General features: G+C 39.2%; 2 protein-coding genes across 2 annotated transcripts; one reads left to right on the plus strand and one right to left on the minus strand.

Moving 5' to 3' along the window:
• Window positions 1–622: 622 nt before the first annotated feature.
• On the plus strand, window positions 623–1,441 carry LOC148201541 (uncharacterized). Its single transcript, XM_088109425.1, has 2 exons — window positions 623–956; window positions 1,083–1,441. Exons 1-2 carry the CDS (start codon window positions 623–625, stop codon window positions 1,439–1,441), a joined length of 693 nt encoding a protein of 230 aa, XP_087965551.1.
• A 6,420-nt stretch (window positions 1,442–7,861) lies between these two features.
• Window positions 7,862–12,663, minus strand: LOC148201542 (uncharacterized). The gene is made up of 4 exons (XM_088109426.1): window positions 10,416–12,663; window positions 9,495–10,094; window positions 8,114–8,219; window positions 7,862–8,006 (listed from the first exon to the last, which is right to left on the minus strand). The coding sequence occupies exons 1-4, from the start codon at window positions 12,661–12,663 to the stop codon at window positions 7,862–7,864; spliced, it is 3,099 nt and encodes a 1,032-aa protein (XP_087965552.1).
• Between the last annotated feature and the right edge of the window lie 4,167 nt (window positions 12,664–16,830).

Consider the following 16,830-nt stretch of genomic DNA (forward strand, 5'->3'; position numbering starts at 1 on the left):
TCATTTATAAAACATGCATAATTACTCTGATACACTCAACAAACCTCATATAATAATTATGTCAGACACCCTCATACCATCATACAACAATCGCATCATAGATACTCATCCATTACTTTGATACACTCAATATACACTCATTCCAATATACCCAATAGACACTCATTCCACAATACCCAATAAACACTTATCTCGACGATATGTTGATGAGCGGTCAACGGGAGGTTACGCACTTGTGATGCCTTCTTAGTCCTCAACACTATGTCCAAAACCGGCACATAGACTAGGACCTCCTGCCCTCCATACCATCCACAAGGTTAGTCCTCAACATTATGTCCAAAACCGGAGGGGCTTCTCCACCCCCTCTCCTCAAATGTTTGTCTGGACCGGAATCCCAGTATGTATTTGATGAACTGCACAATGGGATCTGTGGCCTCCACACTGACGTCGGACCCTGAAAGCCCGAGCGATCAGAGCTGAATACTTTTGGCCAACTATGGAGGAGGACATCAGGCAATTTGTGTAGAGGTGACCCGCTTGTCAGGCACATGCTAATGATGTCCACGCTCCACCCACCATACTGCATAACATCATCTCCCCCTAGTTGTTCGCCCAATGGGGAATGGACATCATTGGTCCATTTCCCCTTGGACGAGCCCAAAAGAAATTCCTCCTTGTCGCCATGGACTATTTCACCAAATGGGTAGAGGTCGAGGCGCTGACGGTTATCACCGCACAGCAAGTGCAGAAGTTCGTGTGGAAACTCATTTGCCGTTTCGATCTCCCCCGAACCATAGTAACGGATAATGGTCGGCAATTCATCGATAAAAAACTGGGCGAATTTTACAAGGGACTAGACATAAAGTATGTCACCAGTTCGATTGAGCATCCCCAAACGAACGGTCAAGTTGGGGCGGTGAATAAGACGATCGTCGCTGAACTCAAACGAAGGTTGGGTGAGAGAAAGGGAGCATGAGTGGATGAACTCCTAGAAGTTTTATGGGCGTATAGATGCACCTCACATGGAATGACCGGTGAAACCTCTTTCAATTTAACATAAGGCACCGATACCATGTTATCAGTCAAACTTGGAGAACCTTCCTTACGACGACAATTAGAAGATATTCACTTAAATGAGGAAGAATTAAAGATAGAATTAGAGACCCTAGAAGAGCGTCGAGACCGAGCGACACTCAGAGCAGAAGCGTGTAAGCGGATGGTAGAAAGAAGGTACAACACCAAGGTCAGGCTAAGGAGCTTCCAAGAAGGAGACCTAGTGTGGAGAAAAACCAGAGAAGCGCGACGAACGATGTCGCATGGCAAGATAGCAGCCAAGTGGGAAGGACCCTTCAAAATTACCGAAGCGTTGGAAACGGAGCCTACCGCCTCGCCCACCCAGACGGACGACCAATTCCAAACACTTGGAACGCCTCCCATCTAAAATTTTATTTCAGTTAAATCCTTACTCGTTCTACTTTTCTTTTTGATACAATTAATGCAATACTCAGACTCCTATTTGCAGTTAAGTGCTTCAAACGATATCCAACGACTTACAAACGAAGAAAGGAAAACCCAAGTTGATGAACGGAGAGTACCAAAAGGAACCACTGTCAACTTAACCGGACGGTGAACGACAAGTTCCCAATAAGAACTACTGCCGCCCGGTTCAAACAACCAAGTTGATGAACGGAGTTCCCAAGAGAACCCCTGTCAACTTAATCGGGTGGTGAACGACAAGTTCACAAAAAGAACCACTACCACCCAGTTCACAAATTTAGGTTTACAAACAATAACCTTTGTTAACTTGGCCGGGCGTTGTGCTGCGAATTCATCAATCACATCCGCCCAGACACGTTCGAAAGATGTTAAATGTATTCCGTAATCATCATTAACTTTGTCGGGCAGTGAGCACCAACAAATAGAAAAGAAACTACCATCGCGCGTTATCGTTAAAATTAACTAATCGCGTTTAGAGAACAAGACGAAAAATAACACAACACTTAAGCAAAAAACAAACATTGTATTCACGAGTAAAAGGAGGACGTATACATCAAAGGGTATCGGTGGGCCGATGATGCAAACACTCAATAAACTTAAGTGTTTGACGTTCGACCACACCTCAAAAATACAATAAAAAAGAAACCTCCCATCATTAGCCGCTCCCTTACTCCTCCCGTCGGTCGGTTCTCCATCAACCGGATCGTCCTCGAGGGCCATAGTCTCCTCATTGTTAACAAGCTCATCCACGCCTGAATCATCGTCATCGACCTCGTCTATCAGCATCATCTTCCCACCGAACACATCTTGATTGATATCAAAACCTGAGGCCAAAGGATCCGCCCCAGGAGGAAGGTCGCCTGACGCATGGCCTTATTGAAACCTTCCTCAAATTCGATCACCACGTTCGAATTCAGGGTGGCGATCATCTCGTTCGCTTTAAGTAGCTCGGAGGTAAGAGTTTCATTCTGGTCGGATAACTCCTCCTCCCTTCTTCCCAGCCTCTTAACTTCAACCTTCAGCTTGCCGACCTCTTCTATCGCTTGATCACCCTTCGCCCGGGCGGTCTTCAACTTATCGACAATTCTAGTCAACTCTTCACGAACTTCATTAAGCTTGGTCTGCAGGCAGGTCTGACACTCGACACACTCGGCGTGATCAACCGCCAAAGCCTCCAGTCGGGCTCGAAGTTCACCTGAGGTTTTCTTTTCCTCGTCTAACTCAACCTGCAAATCACGAGCATCCTGGCGGTTGGCAAGTTCGCGAGCGCACCAGGTCTGCATTGTTAAGACTCCGACAAGTGTACCGAATCGTATCAAGTAATATAAAATGGTAAGACCAAGTATCGTATCCCAAAGGACTCACAGCCTAAACAGTTATGTGATTTCTTGATTAAATAGAACTTGAAAACAAACTCTTTTAGGTTTAGAATGAAAATACCGAAAAGTAAATATGCATGCAATTTGATCAATTGGACAAAAGTGCAAAGATGAACGGGTTTGATATTATGGAATGAATATGTTATTGGGGTTAGATTTCACCTTGTTTACTCTCATGTATATGCGAATTCTACTTCTTCGTTAATGTCAATGTCACTCTCTAAAACACTTAAAACCTGATTTCTCGGCGAAGAAAGCCTATCCTTAACTTTTAGTTCATACGATTCCTAGCATTCTTAATAATTAATTATGAAGAACATGAGCTTAAGACAACAAAAACTCATACCCCCATTGATGCAGGCTGTCGCGGCCTGTCAAATTTGATTGCAAGAAATAATGCAGTATAAACTAGGAAGTGACTCCTAGGTCGTCTCTAGAGGACCAATTTGTGGTTCAGTCTCAGATTAAACACGAAAGAGGGGGGTTTGTGATTTTGTTTGATGCAGAAAAATTAAATCAAACTGGAAATTAAACAAAGCAGAATTAAAAACGTTGAAATAAATTTTAACGACTGTAAAAACAAACGGTAAAAGACGGTAAAAACGGAACAGTAAATATGCAGAAATGGTAAAATTTAACGATGCATAAAACAGTAAACGGTAAAATAAAAGAGACAGTAAAAATAAAAGTACTTGACTGAAATAAAATTCTTGAACAGTGAAGGTAAAAATAAAATTCTACAATTTTTACTGCTGGAAAATAAAAACACAGAGAGAGAGGAATAGAAAGAGGCGAGAGCCTCCTCCCAGGCCGTAACTCTTCTGCTGCTGCTTCTTCCTTTTTATTTCCAAAATTCAGACATGTTCCTATATACTCCTCCTTGATTCCAGCCAGGTTTTCTAACCGTGTTTCGTTTTTGTCTCCCCAACAGCCCCCTACGTCTTTCTTTACTCTATATGTGCCAAAAATAAGCAAAAATGGGGCCCTCCATGTCTTGTCCGTGAGCTTTGCTGCTCATTCTTTCATGGAAAATCTTTGAACCGTGGCCCACTCTCCAAAATGCTACTGCCCAAGCTACTTGATTGTGCAGGCCGTGATTGTGGCTTCTTCATCCACCTCCATGTCTTGCTTTCTTTTCTCCAGCATAATCACCGTGTTCTCCTCTCTACTTCCAGCCATCACCGTGCACCTCTTGGACGTGAGACCTTCTAGGCTTTGACACCACTCAGGCCGAGACATCTGCTGGATGTGGCTGGACCTTGAAACTTCTCCTTGCCTTTGTTGCTGGATGGCTACGTGAATCAGCTGGGAACGTGAGGTTTTCTTGCTGGACTGCTCCCTCCGTTTGTCCTCTTCTCCCAGCTTGCTTCTCTTCAACGTGTTGCTGGAACGCTCTCCTCCCTTGCTACTGCTGTGGGCCGTGATGGACGTGTAATCTTCTGGACGTAGCAGTTGGTTTAACACTCTTCCAGCCCTCACCGAGTGCCTTGCTAAAGCAAGCGTGCAACTCCTTTTTGGGACGTGGCAGTGCTCTCTTCTAAAATTAAAAGAAAAGGTGAATCTCCAAGAAGTAGATAGCTATGTGCATGCCCATCACGTGCTGCTGGACTTAAGCTCTGTGTTCACCAAATTGTTGGACGGGATTATACTATCACCACGTACTGGACCAATTTTAATTTGTCCATGGACCCCGCTCTTCTTTTCCAATAAATGAAGTTCCGGTTGAAGTCCCTAGACGTCTGCACATTAAGAAAATAAATTTGACTTTGAAAAAATTTCTCTTTTAAGTCCCAAAATGTTATCCAATCATTTTCCTTCAATTAATAATGCAATTAATTAGGCTCAGAAAATTCAAATTAATTAAAATAAGAATTTCTGATCGAATTAAGCACAATTAAGAAAAATGGAAAAATACTGGATAATTAAGTACAATTCCCCGATTAATTCTAGCACAATAAACTAAGTGAAGTGAAGAAAATATCGACTCATCACCCATTCCTGGGATATATTAATTATGGGAATAATTCTCCATATCATGAATTGTAATCTACCTTCCAGTACTCATGCAAATCATACATCATGCTAAAGAATGAGTTAAACGAAGCAAACATTATGCAAAGAAGAATTATCCTAACAATTAATGAAAGAAGCATATAATATAGAGAATCAATTCAATACATGAGAGTTCACAAAGGTTACATCATCCCCAACAACAAATAGAGTTTAGTTCACCATGGACATGGTGAAACTAGATGAACAATGGAAAAAGAAATAAAGATAGAACCCTAGAAATTGAAGATAGGAGCTTACGCTTCCAAATCCGCCTTCAAGGGAGTGAAAAGTGTGTTTATTAGCATATTTCGTCCAAAGATACAAACCCTAAGACGTGCAAGTCCTTAAATAGAACATAAAAATAACAGAAAACGGGTCCAAGCCCAAAAGGCTGGCGCTCAACGCCTCACTAATGGCGCTCAGATGTGTGCGGGTCAGAAGTTGCGCTCAGGGTCATCTCAGAAGGGCAAGAAAGCGTGGTTCGTCTCGTCATAGTTGCGCTCAACGCCCCTAAAAAGGGCGCCCGAGCGCGAGCCAGGGACATCTTGCATTGAGGGCTCCAAAAAAGGGCAGCCAAGCGTGAGACAACTTACTTTGGCGTGGAGGGCCCCCAAAGTGGCGCTCAGCGCTGTTGCGATCTCTCTTCTTTGATGCTTTTCCATCTTTTCTTGAGTTTCAACTCCTTACTACTTTCAAATCTTCTTCCAAATCATCTCAATTCCTATTGAAAACACTGAAATCTAGCACAAAGCCATTAGATTCACCTTCAACTCTCTTATTCATCAAAACCATGATTCCAAGCAAGTTTCTAAGTCAAAAAGGGTGTTTTTAGTATAAAAATTAAGTATCAAATAACGATAAATTCAAGTGTTATCAAGCATCGCCCCACGGGTGGTCAATTCCAAGGCGACATTAATCAGATCACCCTCGAACATCGGCTCCACGATAGCGGGCTGGGAGGACGAAAGTGACACCCATCCTCGCCGCGCTAAGGGCTGGGCATTAAAATAATGGACGAAGATCGGCACGGTAGGGGTAATCCCCATAGCAAAACACAGCGTCACAAAAGCCTGTATGGTCGCCCAACCGTTAGGATGAAGTTGAGACGGGGCAATGTTCAGCTCTCGAAGGACGGCCGCCTATAAAGCTGTGAATGGCACCCGAATGAACATCTGGTTGAACATGCAGGTGTACACAAAGAAGAAGTCCTCTGGGCTGGATCCCTTCCCATGAAAAACCCGCTCGTTTGGGTTGCTCACTCCAAGGCGAAACAGACGAGTATCCTCCGCGTCTCGTGCTATGTGTGACCGGTCAATTCACCATTGGAGCTCTTCCCTAGTACCATACTCAGAGGTGAAAGTACTGAAATCATGGGAGGCCCAGCCGTACCCCTTGATACGTGGCCAACCACTGGCAGGTTCCGCGTCCTCCCGGTCAATCCAAACGCCACCCTTTAGAAGAAATAGGGACATCCCATTTATGACCCTCTCCCCACTATAAAAAGGCGACCCAGGCCCTGATTCCTCCTCCCTCGGTCAGACCTCTTGAGGAAAGAAGACGACACAGAGCTTGGAGACTGAGCATTGCCGCCTAGCGCGCCCCCGCCACCTCTGCCCGCCGACTCCTTAGACGAAGAAATACTAACAATAGCCATTATTAAATTACATTGGAAAAAGAATGCACCGAACGATATAGAATGAAGAAGATTAAAAGATGAAAATGATGGCACCTTGCACCCCTATTTATAGAAAAGATTTTGAAAATTGTCGCCTCATGATAGTTGTTGAGATCAACCACGACCAACGGTCCAGATCGAGTGACGCTCCCACTACTCGAGAGAGAGGTCGCATAGGCTAGCGACACGTGTTTTCCCACCCAAACGCCACATTTAAAAAAGGAAGATCATCAGGGACGACCGACATTCAAGTGACCGGCTACCACCATTTAAGCCCAATGTCACCTATGATGACTAGGGCTTGGGGGCCTAGTGTACTGTATGACCGGAAAGAAAGCCGGCCTATGATAGATAACAAACCAATCCCACAAATATTAAGGTAAATCGTGATTAAGGGTAATGGATCGGGATTGGGCCGATATTAAGATATCTCTAATCTTAGGCCCACGCCAAAAACTATAAATATAGGTCAACGGGGAGAGGTAGGTGATCACATTTACTGTGCATTTATTACTATTACATTGAGTTACCGAACGGTTCACCTACTGACTTTGACATCGGAACACCTTTAACAGGTACATCTCTGGACGGGAAAGCGAGACAGGTGATCAGGGAGCGAGACCGAGCGATAATAGAAAGCAAATTGTATAGATATTTGAAGTGACTGGACCTCACAACCGAAACTTTCTCTATTCATCCTACTAATGTTTTTCTTTTCATCACATTTGTAATGCTTACCCCTCACATTAAAAAACTTACTTATATTTATTTAAATTTCATATTATCATAAAATTACTACAATAATTAATTTATAATATAATATAATATATTATAGATATTTAAAAAAGTCTAAAGAGATAGATGATAACTGATGGAAGCATCCTTGCAATTCAATCACGAGCACTTCCAAAACCAGAGAAGGCAGCGGTTAGTTGGATGACGATGAGGCACGGTAAGTGTTTGATGAATGTTTCGATGAAGGTGTATGAGTAGATCAAGGAATCTCAAGCTCCGAAAGCCTTCCAAGAGGGAAGGAAGCTAGAGGAGAATGTGCAGAATAGGCACAAAGTGTTTGAACTCTGAAAGAATGTCTGGAGAAATCTCAACAGCATATCATTATCAATTCAAAGTTGAATTTACAAAGGATGAAGCCCCCTATTTATAGATGAAGAAGAACTTCTAAGACGTGTGATGCAAGCTATTCTAAAGGCACGTGATACAATGAAAAGAAGCTTGGGAAGCAAGCTAAGTTTGCCAGCTAAGCAGAACTGCAGAGGAAGATGGAGTTGTTGTCTGCAGTGTTCATGTATCTGAGCGTAACAGCAACATCTTCAATTTTATCTCCTTTGCTTTTCCTTGCTTGGTTACTCCTCCAAGTGTTTTGCCAAGCTTTATTTAATGACCTACAAAACAATGTAAAGTTATTTAAAGAGGAGGAAGATTTTAGTAATTAATACTCCATAAGAGCAAAGTAGTTAGTGCTCCCTCTTCCTCTTGGATTCTCTTAGACATGGCTCTTGTTAAAGGTCCTATGTTGAGCTTGGATGGTCCTCCATCAGTCCCTCCCTCTTGAAAAAGATCTATCCCCAGATCTTGGGAACCCTGTTGGGCATCTCCTATGAAAGGAATTAAATCACAAATGTTAAAAGTAGGACTGACACCATAACTTTCAGGAAGGTCTAACTTATATGCATTATCATTTATCTTCTGGATCACTTTGAAAGGACCATCACCTCTAGGGCTTAATTTGGATTTGCGTTGAGAAGGAAATCTATCCTTTCTCAAGTGAAGCCAAACTAAGTCTCCTTCTTTTAAGAGTACTTGTTTTCTCCCTTTGTTGTTGTTTTCAAAATACTTTTGAGTTTGTTTTTCAATATGTGTTTTAACCTTTTCATGCAACTTTTTGATGAACTCCGCTTTAGAAAGACCTTCTTTATGAAGAAAAGAAGATGTTTCTGGAAGGGGAAGTAGATCAAGAGGTGTGAGAGGGTTAAAACCATAAAGAACCTCAAAAGGAGAAAGTTTAGTAGTTTTGTGAACTACTCTATTATAAGCAAACTCTATATGAGGTAGATGATCATCCCAATTTTTAATATTGCCCTTCAACATTACCCGTAATAGAGTAGATAGAGACCTATTTACTACTTCTGTTTGCCCATCAGTTTGTGGGTGACATGTAGTAGAAAATAGTAGTTTAGTTCCTAGCTTAGCCCAAAGTGTTTTCCAAAAGTAGCTAAGAAGCTTAACATTTCTATCAGAAACTATAGTTTTGGGTAAACCATGCAATTTAACAACTTCTTTAAAGAAGAGTTTTGCTATATAGCTAGCATCATCTACTTTGTGGCAAGGTATAAAATGAGCCATTTTACTAAATCGATCAACCACCACAAAGATAGAATCAAAGCCCTTTTGAGTTCTGGGTAGACCTAAGATAAAATCCATACTAATGTCTTCCCAAGGGGTACTAGCTATGGGAAGAGGAAGATAGAGTCCATGAGGCATTACTTTAGACTTAGCTTGTAAACAAACTATGCAACTAGAACAATGCTTTTGGACATCTATTCTCATGTGTGGCCAATAAAATTTGCTTTTCAAAGTATGAAGAGTTTTATCAACTCCATGATGGCCCATGAGTCCTCCACCATGACTTTCTTTGATAAGAAGCTTTCGAATAGATCCTTGGGTTATGCATAGTTTTCCTTTATTAAAAAGATACCCCTCAGAAATATAAAATCCATCTAATGGCTTCTTAAGACAAGATGCATAAGTAGATGCAAAGGTAGGATCAGATTCATAAAGTTGTTTAATGTCATCAAAACCTAGTATTTGGGATCCTAGAGTAACTAACAATGCATGTCGTCTAGATAAAGCATCCGCAACAACATTAGTACTCCCCTTTTTATGTTTGATGACGTATTGAAACTGCTCAAGGTACTCAATCCACTTTGCATGTCGCTTGTTCAACTTTCCTTGCCCTTTTAGATACTTGAGAGATTCATGGTCAGTGTTTATTATAAACTCTTGAGACACTAAGTAATGCTCCCAAGTTTTCAATGCTCGAATGAGGGCATAAAGTTCTTTGTCATAGGTAGGATAGTTCAAAGTAGGTCCCCTAAGTTTTTCACTAAAATAAGCTATTGGATGACCTTCTTGTATAAGAACAGCGCCTATTCCTACCCCAGAAGCATCACATTCTACTTGAAAAGCTTTGGAAAAATTAGGTAAATGTAGAATGGGTGCATGTGTTAACTTATGCTTTAAGGTCTCAAAAGCTAGACTTTGTTTCTCATCCCATTTGAATTGCATATCCTTCTTCAAAAGTTCATTAAGGGGAGCAGCAATAGTAGAAAAATTTTCTACAAAGCGTCTATAGAAACCTGCTAGACCTAGAAAACTTCTTACTTCTCCCACTGTTTTGAGGATAGGCCATTCTTGGATAGCTTTGATTTTGCTAGGATCAACATGTACTCCTTCTTTCCCAACTTTGAAGCCTAGAAAAATAACACTCTCTTGACAAAAGGTACATTTGTCAAAGTTGGCAAATAAATGGTGTTGTCTAAGCAAAATCAATACTTTCCTCACATGATGAAGGTGTTCTTTAAGACCTTTGCTATAAATTAAAATATCATCAAAGTAGACTACAACAAAGCTGCCTATGTATTCCTGAAGGACATGATTCATTAATCGCATGAAGGTACTAGGAGCATTGGTTAAGCCAAAATGCATGACTAACCATTCATAAAGGCCAAATTTGGTCTTAAAAGCGGTTTTCCATTCATCTCCTTCTTTAATTCTTATTTGATTATACCCACTTTTAAGATCAATCTTGGTGAACATGTTTGCTCCATGTAATTCATCTAGCATATCGTCCAATCTAGGAATAGGGTGCCTATACTTGACTGTAATGTTGTTAATAGCCCTGCAATCTGAACACATTCTCCAAGATCCATCTTTCTTAGGTACTAACAACACTGGCACCGCACAAGGGCTAAGGCTTTTCTGTATCCACCCTTTTCCCAATAAATCATTAACCTGCTTCTCTATCTCTTTGGTTTCTGTGGGGTTAGTCCTATAGGCTGGCCTATTAGGAAGACTGGCTCCTGGAATTAAATCAATTTGATGTTCAATTCCCCGAAGAGGTGGTAAACCACTTGGAACCTCTTTAGGAAATAAATCATCAAACTCTTTCAAAAGCTTTTGTAACCCCTTTGGATGAGAATCAAGTGGATGATTTATGGAAAGAAGTGCCTCCTTACAATAGAGAAGAAAGTGAGGCTGTCCAAGGAAAAGATTTTTGGAAGTGTGTGGTGGAACAACTTCATTGGTTGAGGCACTTTCAACCAAACTCAACTTCTTCTCTTTGGAAACTTTATTAGAGTAAAGTTTCTTCTCACCATCCAACTTCTTCTTAAGTATTATTTGATCCTCTCGCACTTGTGATGGTGTAAGAGGACTCAAGATAATCTTTTTGCCTTTATGTTGAATGGTGATCTTGTTGGTGACTCCATCATGCAAAGCCTGTTTGTCAAATTGCCAAGGCCGTCCAAGTAAAATGTGACCCGCTTCCATTGGAACAATATCACAAATGATTTGGTCTTCATACTTGCCTATGGAAATGGGAACACTTACTTGTTCCTTAACAACTATTCCTTCATCCTCTTTTATCCATTGAGGTTTGTAAGGGTTACGATGAGGAGTAGGAGTTAAGCCTAGCTTTTCAACCATTCTAGTGCTACAACAATTACAACAAGAACCACTATCCACAATCATAGAACATGTTTTATCAAGAACTTTGCAGCGAGTGTGGAATAGGTTTTCTCGTTGAGTTTGTTCTAACTCAACATGCTTTGCCTCAAGAAGTCTCCTAACCATGAGAAGATCTCCATCGCAAGGTGGAGCTTCATGTTCCTCTTCAGATGAGGACAACTCAGACACACTAGAGGATGACTCCTCACTATTACTTTTATGTTCAAGGATATAGGTTGACTTTTTAAAGTGACACTCAGTTGAATAGTGTCCTCTGGCCCCACATTTGAAACATCTAGTCTCCCTACCTCTGGTATCTCTGGGTGGCTCTCTTGGAATTCTTTGATCTTTTCCTTTAGAGCTTTCTTTTTCCCTTTTTAGCTCTCTATCTTTACTTTTGAACTTATCTTGTGTCCTTTCTTGCTCTCTCTCCTTTGTTTCCTCATATCTTGGAAAGCTACCCTCCCTCTTAAGATCTCTCCTATATGATGATGTGGTAGGGTAGGTTCTTTTTGTGGAAGCTTTTCTCCTGTTTTGTTCTTCCACTCTCACACATAGCTGGACAAAATCATTTAGATCTAAGTAAGGTAAGAGTTCTACCTTATCTCTAATCTCATAGTTTAAACCACTCTGGAATCTAGCTATGGTGAATCTCTCCTCCTCTTTGATTCCCGCTCTCAACATGAGTAACTCTAATTTTTGCCTATATTCTTCAACACTCATGTTTCTTTGTTGAAGTCTATGGAGCTTGTCCATGACTTCTCTAGCATAATAGGCTGGGACATGTCGCCTGTGTAAGGCTGCTTTCAACTCATTCCAATATTGGATTTTGTAGTCGCCATTCATCCTTTGGTCCCTTATGATGGATGTCCACCAATAAAGGGCTGCACCTTGAAAGGTTAAGGTGGCTAGGGTCACTCTCTTCCTATCATCTATGTTGTAGCATTCAAAAATTTGTTCAACCTTCATCTCCCACTCAAAGTATTCTTCAACATTATCTCTACCATAGAAAGGAGGAAGGTCAAGCTTAGGTTCTCCATGATGTTCTCTATGGTTGTGATGTCGCCTAGGAGGGTGTTGATAGTGATCATAAGGTTGGTAAGTATGGTGATCACTATGGTGGGAATGATCATCGTGATCATAATTTTGCCTATGAGAGTGAATTCCTTGTGTGTGCCTGCTTTGATTGATAGTAAGAGTGGCGACTATTTGCCTTAGCTCATTCAACTCAGTCTTGGTTCTATTGAGCTCTTCTCGCAACTCTATGTTCTCTTGATCTTGAGTGACATTACCTTGAACACTAGAGTGACTCATGCTTGTGAAGTAGAGAAATTGTTTTCACAATGATTTGAAAACCTTGCACAAGTATGAATCAAAACTTTTGAAAAGAGAATTTGAGGTGTTTTTGGTAAATGACTTCTATAGAGATTCTAAAGGTGATGAAACCGAATAGCTCCCAGGAAGGAGAGGTGAGTCACAATGGACAAGCTTAGAAACCTTGTCCTTCCTTAGCCAGAGTGTCTCCTGACGCTTCTCACCCAAGTTTCTAGATAGAAGTCATTCAAAACCTTTTTGGAATGCAAAGATGTTATGCTCCTAGAAACCAAACGAAGGTTTAACTATGTGAAACGCGCTCCTAAGTATCACGGAGACTTAAAACATAAAAGACAATCAAGCAAGAAAATAAATGAATGGAAATGGAAGACAATGATAACCGGCCCTATGTGAAAGTGCAAGTGACACTTGGAGCCCCTTGACACACTTTCACTCTAATAAGTGGAAACTAACTATTACAATGTTGCTTAGTAGACTTGGAATTGCTTGGATAGCATTTTTCCAAGTTACTTTAAGTTTGAGAAATGTAAAGTAATTAAACTCCAAAGGTTCCGTGATACAAAGCTGAAAATTGGAGAAAAATGAGCTATTCTATGTATACAAGGAAGGCTACCAAATCTGAATGTAGTGTAGCTCCAAAAGTATGTGAAATTTTTGGTGTGAAGGGTGGGGAAATGCTGCTGAAAACTGCACAAGAATGCAGCTTGGAGAACAACCTTTGTAGCCAATTCGACAAACTCTCCACTTCCTAGTATGCTACCCTCTTGGAGGAAGCTTGTTGGAACTTGGATCACCTCAAAATGAAGTCACACTCCACTGTCAAACACTGAAACCGTGAGGTGATGGAAGCATCCTTGCAATTCAATCACGAGCACTTCCAAAACCAGAGAAGGCAGCGGTTAGTTGGATGACGATGAGGCACGGTAAGTGTTTGATGAATGTTTCGATGAAGGTGTATGAGTAGATCGAGGAATCTCAAGCTCCGAAAGCCTTCCAAGAGGGAAGGAAGCTAGAGGAGAATGTGCAGAATAGGCACAAAGTGTTTGAACTCTGAAAGAATGTCTGGAGAAATCTCAACAGCATATCATTATCAATTCAAAGTTGAATTTACAAAGGATGAAGCCCCCTATTTATAGATGAAGAAGAACTTCTAAGACGTGTGATGCAAGCTATTCTAAAGGCACGTGATACAATGAAAAGAAGCTTGGGAAGCAAGCTAAGTTTGCCAGCTAAGCAGAACTGCAGAGGAAGATGGAGTTGTTGTCTGCAGTGTTCATGTATCTGAGCGTAACAGCAACATCTTCAATTTTATCTCCTTTGCTTTTCCTTGCTTGGTTACTCCTCCAAGTGTTTTGCCAAGCTTTATTTAATGACCTACAAAACAATGTAAAGTTATTTAAAGAGGAGGAAGATTTTAGTAATTAATACTCCATAAGAGCAAAGTAGTTAGTGCTCCCTCTTCCTCTTGGATTCTCTTAGACATGGCTCTTGTTAAAGGTCCTATGTTGAGCTTGGATGGTCCTCCATCAATAACGGTTGTGTTTACACTAAAATTTTTAATATATATATATATATATATAGATATATGGTTTGCTAACTTATGTAACTTCTTAAAGTGTATTAAATTTTAGTTGATAAAAAAATCTTTATTTATAAAAAAACATACTTTAAACATAGGATATTTTAATAATTTTATTTTTAATTTAAAATACAAAAAGAAAAAAATCATAAATTATTCAAATACCTTTAATCTTAAAACTTAGAATCCACATAATAATACATGAGAATATTTTTGTCAACTAAAATTTGGTACAATTTAAGAAGCTACATAAGTTAACAGACTCATATATATATATATATATATATATATATATATATATATATATATATATATATATATATATATATATATATATATATATATATATATATATATATATATATATATATGGATTTGCTAACGCGTGTACGTATTTTTTTTCAGTTGGTACATTTTAGCAATATGTACCAGGTTTTAGTAGACAAAAATACCCTTGTATATCATGATTCTAAGTTATGTTAAGGGTATTTTAATAATTTTCATTATCAAAACTTAAAAAAAGAAATTTCTACAGCCAATGAGCCCGGCCAGTACCTAGTCGGGCTCTTTTTCTTTTATTCCCATGAATATTAAAAAAAAATTATTTATTTGAATTTATTTGATTCGAAAAAAAAAAGATTTGTAAAAATATTTGTAATTAAAAAAAATAAGAGATACGGATAGATTCCTATTAGATAAAACCAAAATAAGATAATAAAAAAATGTTCTCTTTTCTGACTCCCTCTCTTTTTTCTGGTAACGTAAATTGTATATATATATATAACCTTCAGCAAAATCAAAAAATGAAAATTACCCCGTTTTTCAAATTTCATTAGAAGATTCTCTAATGAAACATGTAAATACTCGACATATTAGAATATTATGGCCCCCTATTTCTTTATTTTGTCTGATTGCTTTGTTCAACAAAAGATACAATAATGATATTGTAGCGGGTATAGTTTAGTGGTAAAAGTGCGATTCGTTTCAAGGACCCCTTCAAAGTTAAGGGATCCCCCGTTTGATTCATGGGGTTTCTTTTTTTTTTTTTAGTTTTGATAATAAAAATTATTAAAATACCCTTAACCTTAAAACTTAGAATTCATTATATATAAAAGTATTTTTGTCTACTAAAACCCGGTACGTGTTGCTAAAATGTACCAACTGAAAAACAGACATACGTGCGTTAGCAAACCCCATATATATATATATATATATATATATATATATATATATATATATATATATATATATATATATATTATGGATAACTATAATAGCTCTCTATAAATTTTTTTTCTATATATTTTTTTGGATTAACAGTTCTGTGTATTGGATATGTGATGATACCTATAATAATTGAATATTATTAAAAATAAAATGTTACACATTCTATGGAATTATTCTCTCGCATTATATATATATATATATATATATATATATATATATATATATATATATATATATATATATATATATATTTATAGATTTTAACTAATAAGTACAATAAGCTAGAAAAAAAAAACATGTTACAAAGTAAATTTTTAGCACTCATCTTTCAAACTAAAACCTCAAAAAAAAAAAAAGGTCTTACTTGACAAGAAAAAAAACCTCACAATTATGCCATAACTTATATGCTTATTAACGAACAAACTAGGATCTAAAATAGCTTAATATAATTAAAGCTTCGAGATAAAATAAAACAGTTTAGCATTGATAATGCTATATGATCTCAGGCACTTAAAAAAAAATACAACAATAGCTAATGAAAAAAAAAGTCATTCTTGAAGATGTCATTTTTTTAGGTATAATACCTATTTTGGTCCCAATTTTGGTTGGGAATGTTTGAAATGGTCCAAATTTTTTTTTACTGTTTAATGTTGTCCTAAAGAATGTAATTTGTGTTCAATTTGGTCCTTTTTGCAAACGCTGTTTAAATCGTTAACGACCAAAAAGGTCCAGATGTGCAATTACAGTGAAATCGTTGACACATCATCATCTTCTCCACAGAAACCCTAATTCCCTAACCTAGCCAATGTCGTAGTCAGCCACGTTGTGCCGCCACCATGAAACTGTGTCGTCACTAGACGACCACCAAACCCCAACATCGGACCACCACCCATCATCCTCACCAGCATTGCCGTCGGTAGCCACCACCGTCACCAATACAGAACGCGAACGCCAAAGTCGCGAGTCCTCCATCATCATCTTCAACGTCTTCCTCGACTTCCATCTCCACCATGAAACCCTTATCAGACTACCATTCTCCACCACCATCAAACTCACCGTCAGCCGCGAGATCCTCCACCAGATAGCGATTTCATCTTCTCCATCCACAATCATCGAACCTGCAATCAAAAAATAACAAACCCAACAACCACTGCAAATCCTCCATTGACGCACAAACCCAGAACGCAAAAACGTGAAACAGAATTGCGTGTTCTCTATCAGTCTCCTCCACTCACGCGCACTGTCTCCATTCACCCCCTGCAAATCATTCCCAGAAATCAGATTGAAGCGGCCATTCTTGCAAGCACCATCGCGCCTCCATGAGCCGCCGCGAATAAAAG

The sequence above is a fragment of the Vigna umbellata genome, chromosome 3 (genome assembly GCF_029865625.1).
Source record: "Vigna umbellata cultivar VRB3 chromosome 3, Vumbellata_1.0, whole genome shotgun sequence".
Lineage (NCBI taxonomy): Eukaryota > Viridiplantae > Streptophyta > Magnoliopsida > Fabales > Fabaceae > Vigna > Vigna umbellata.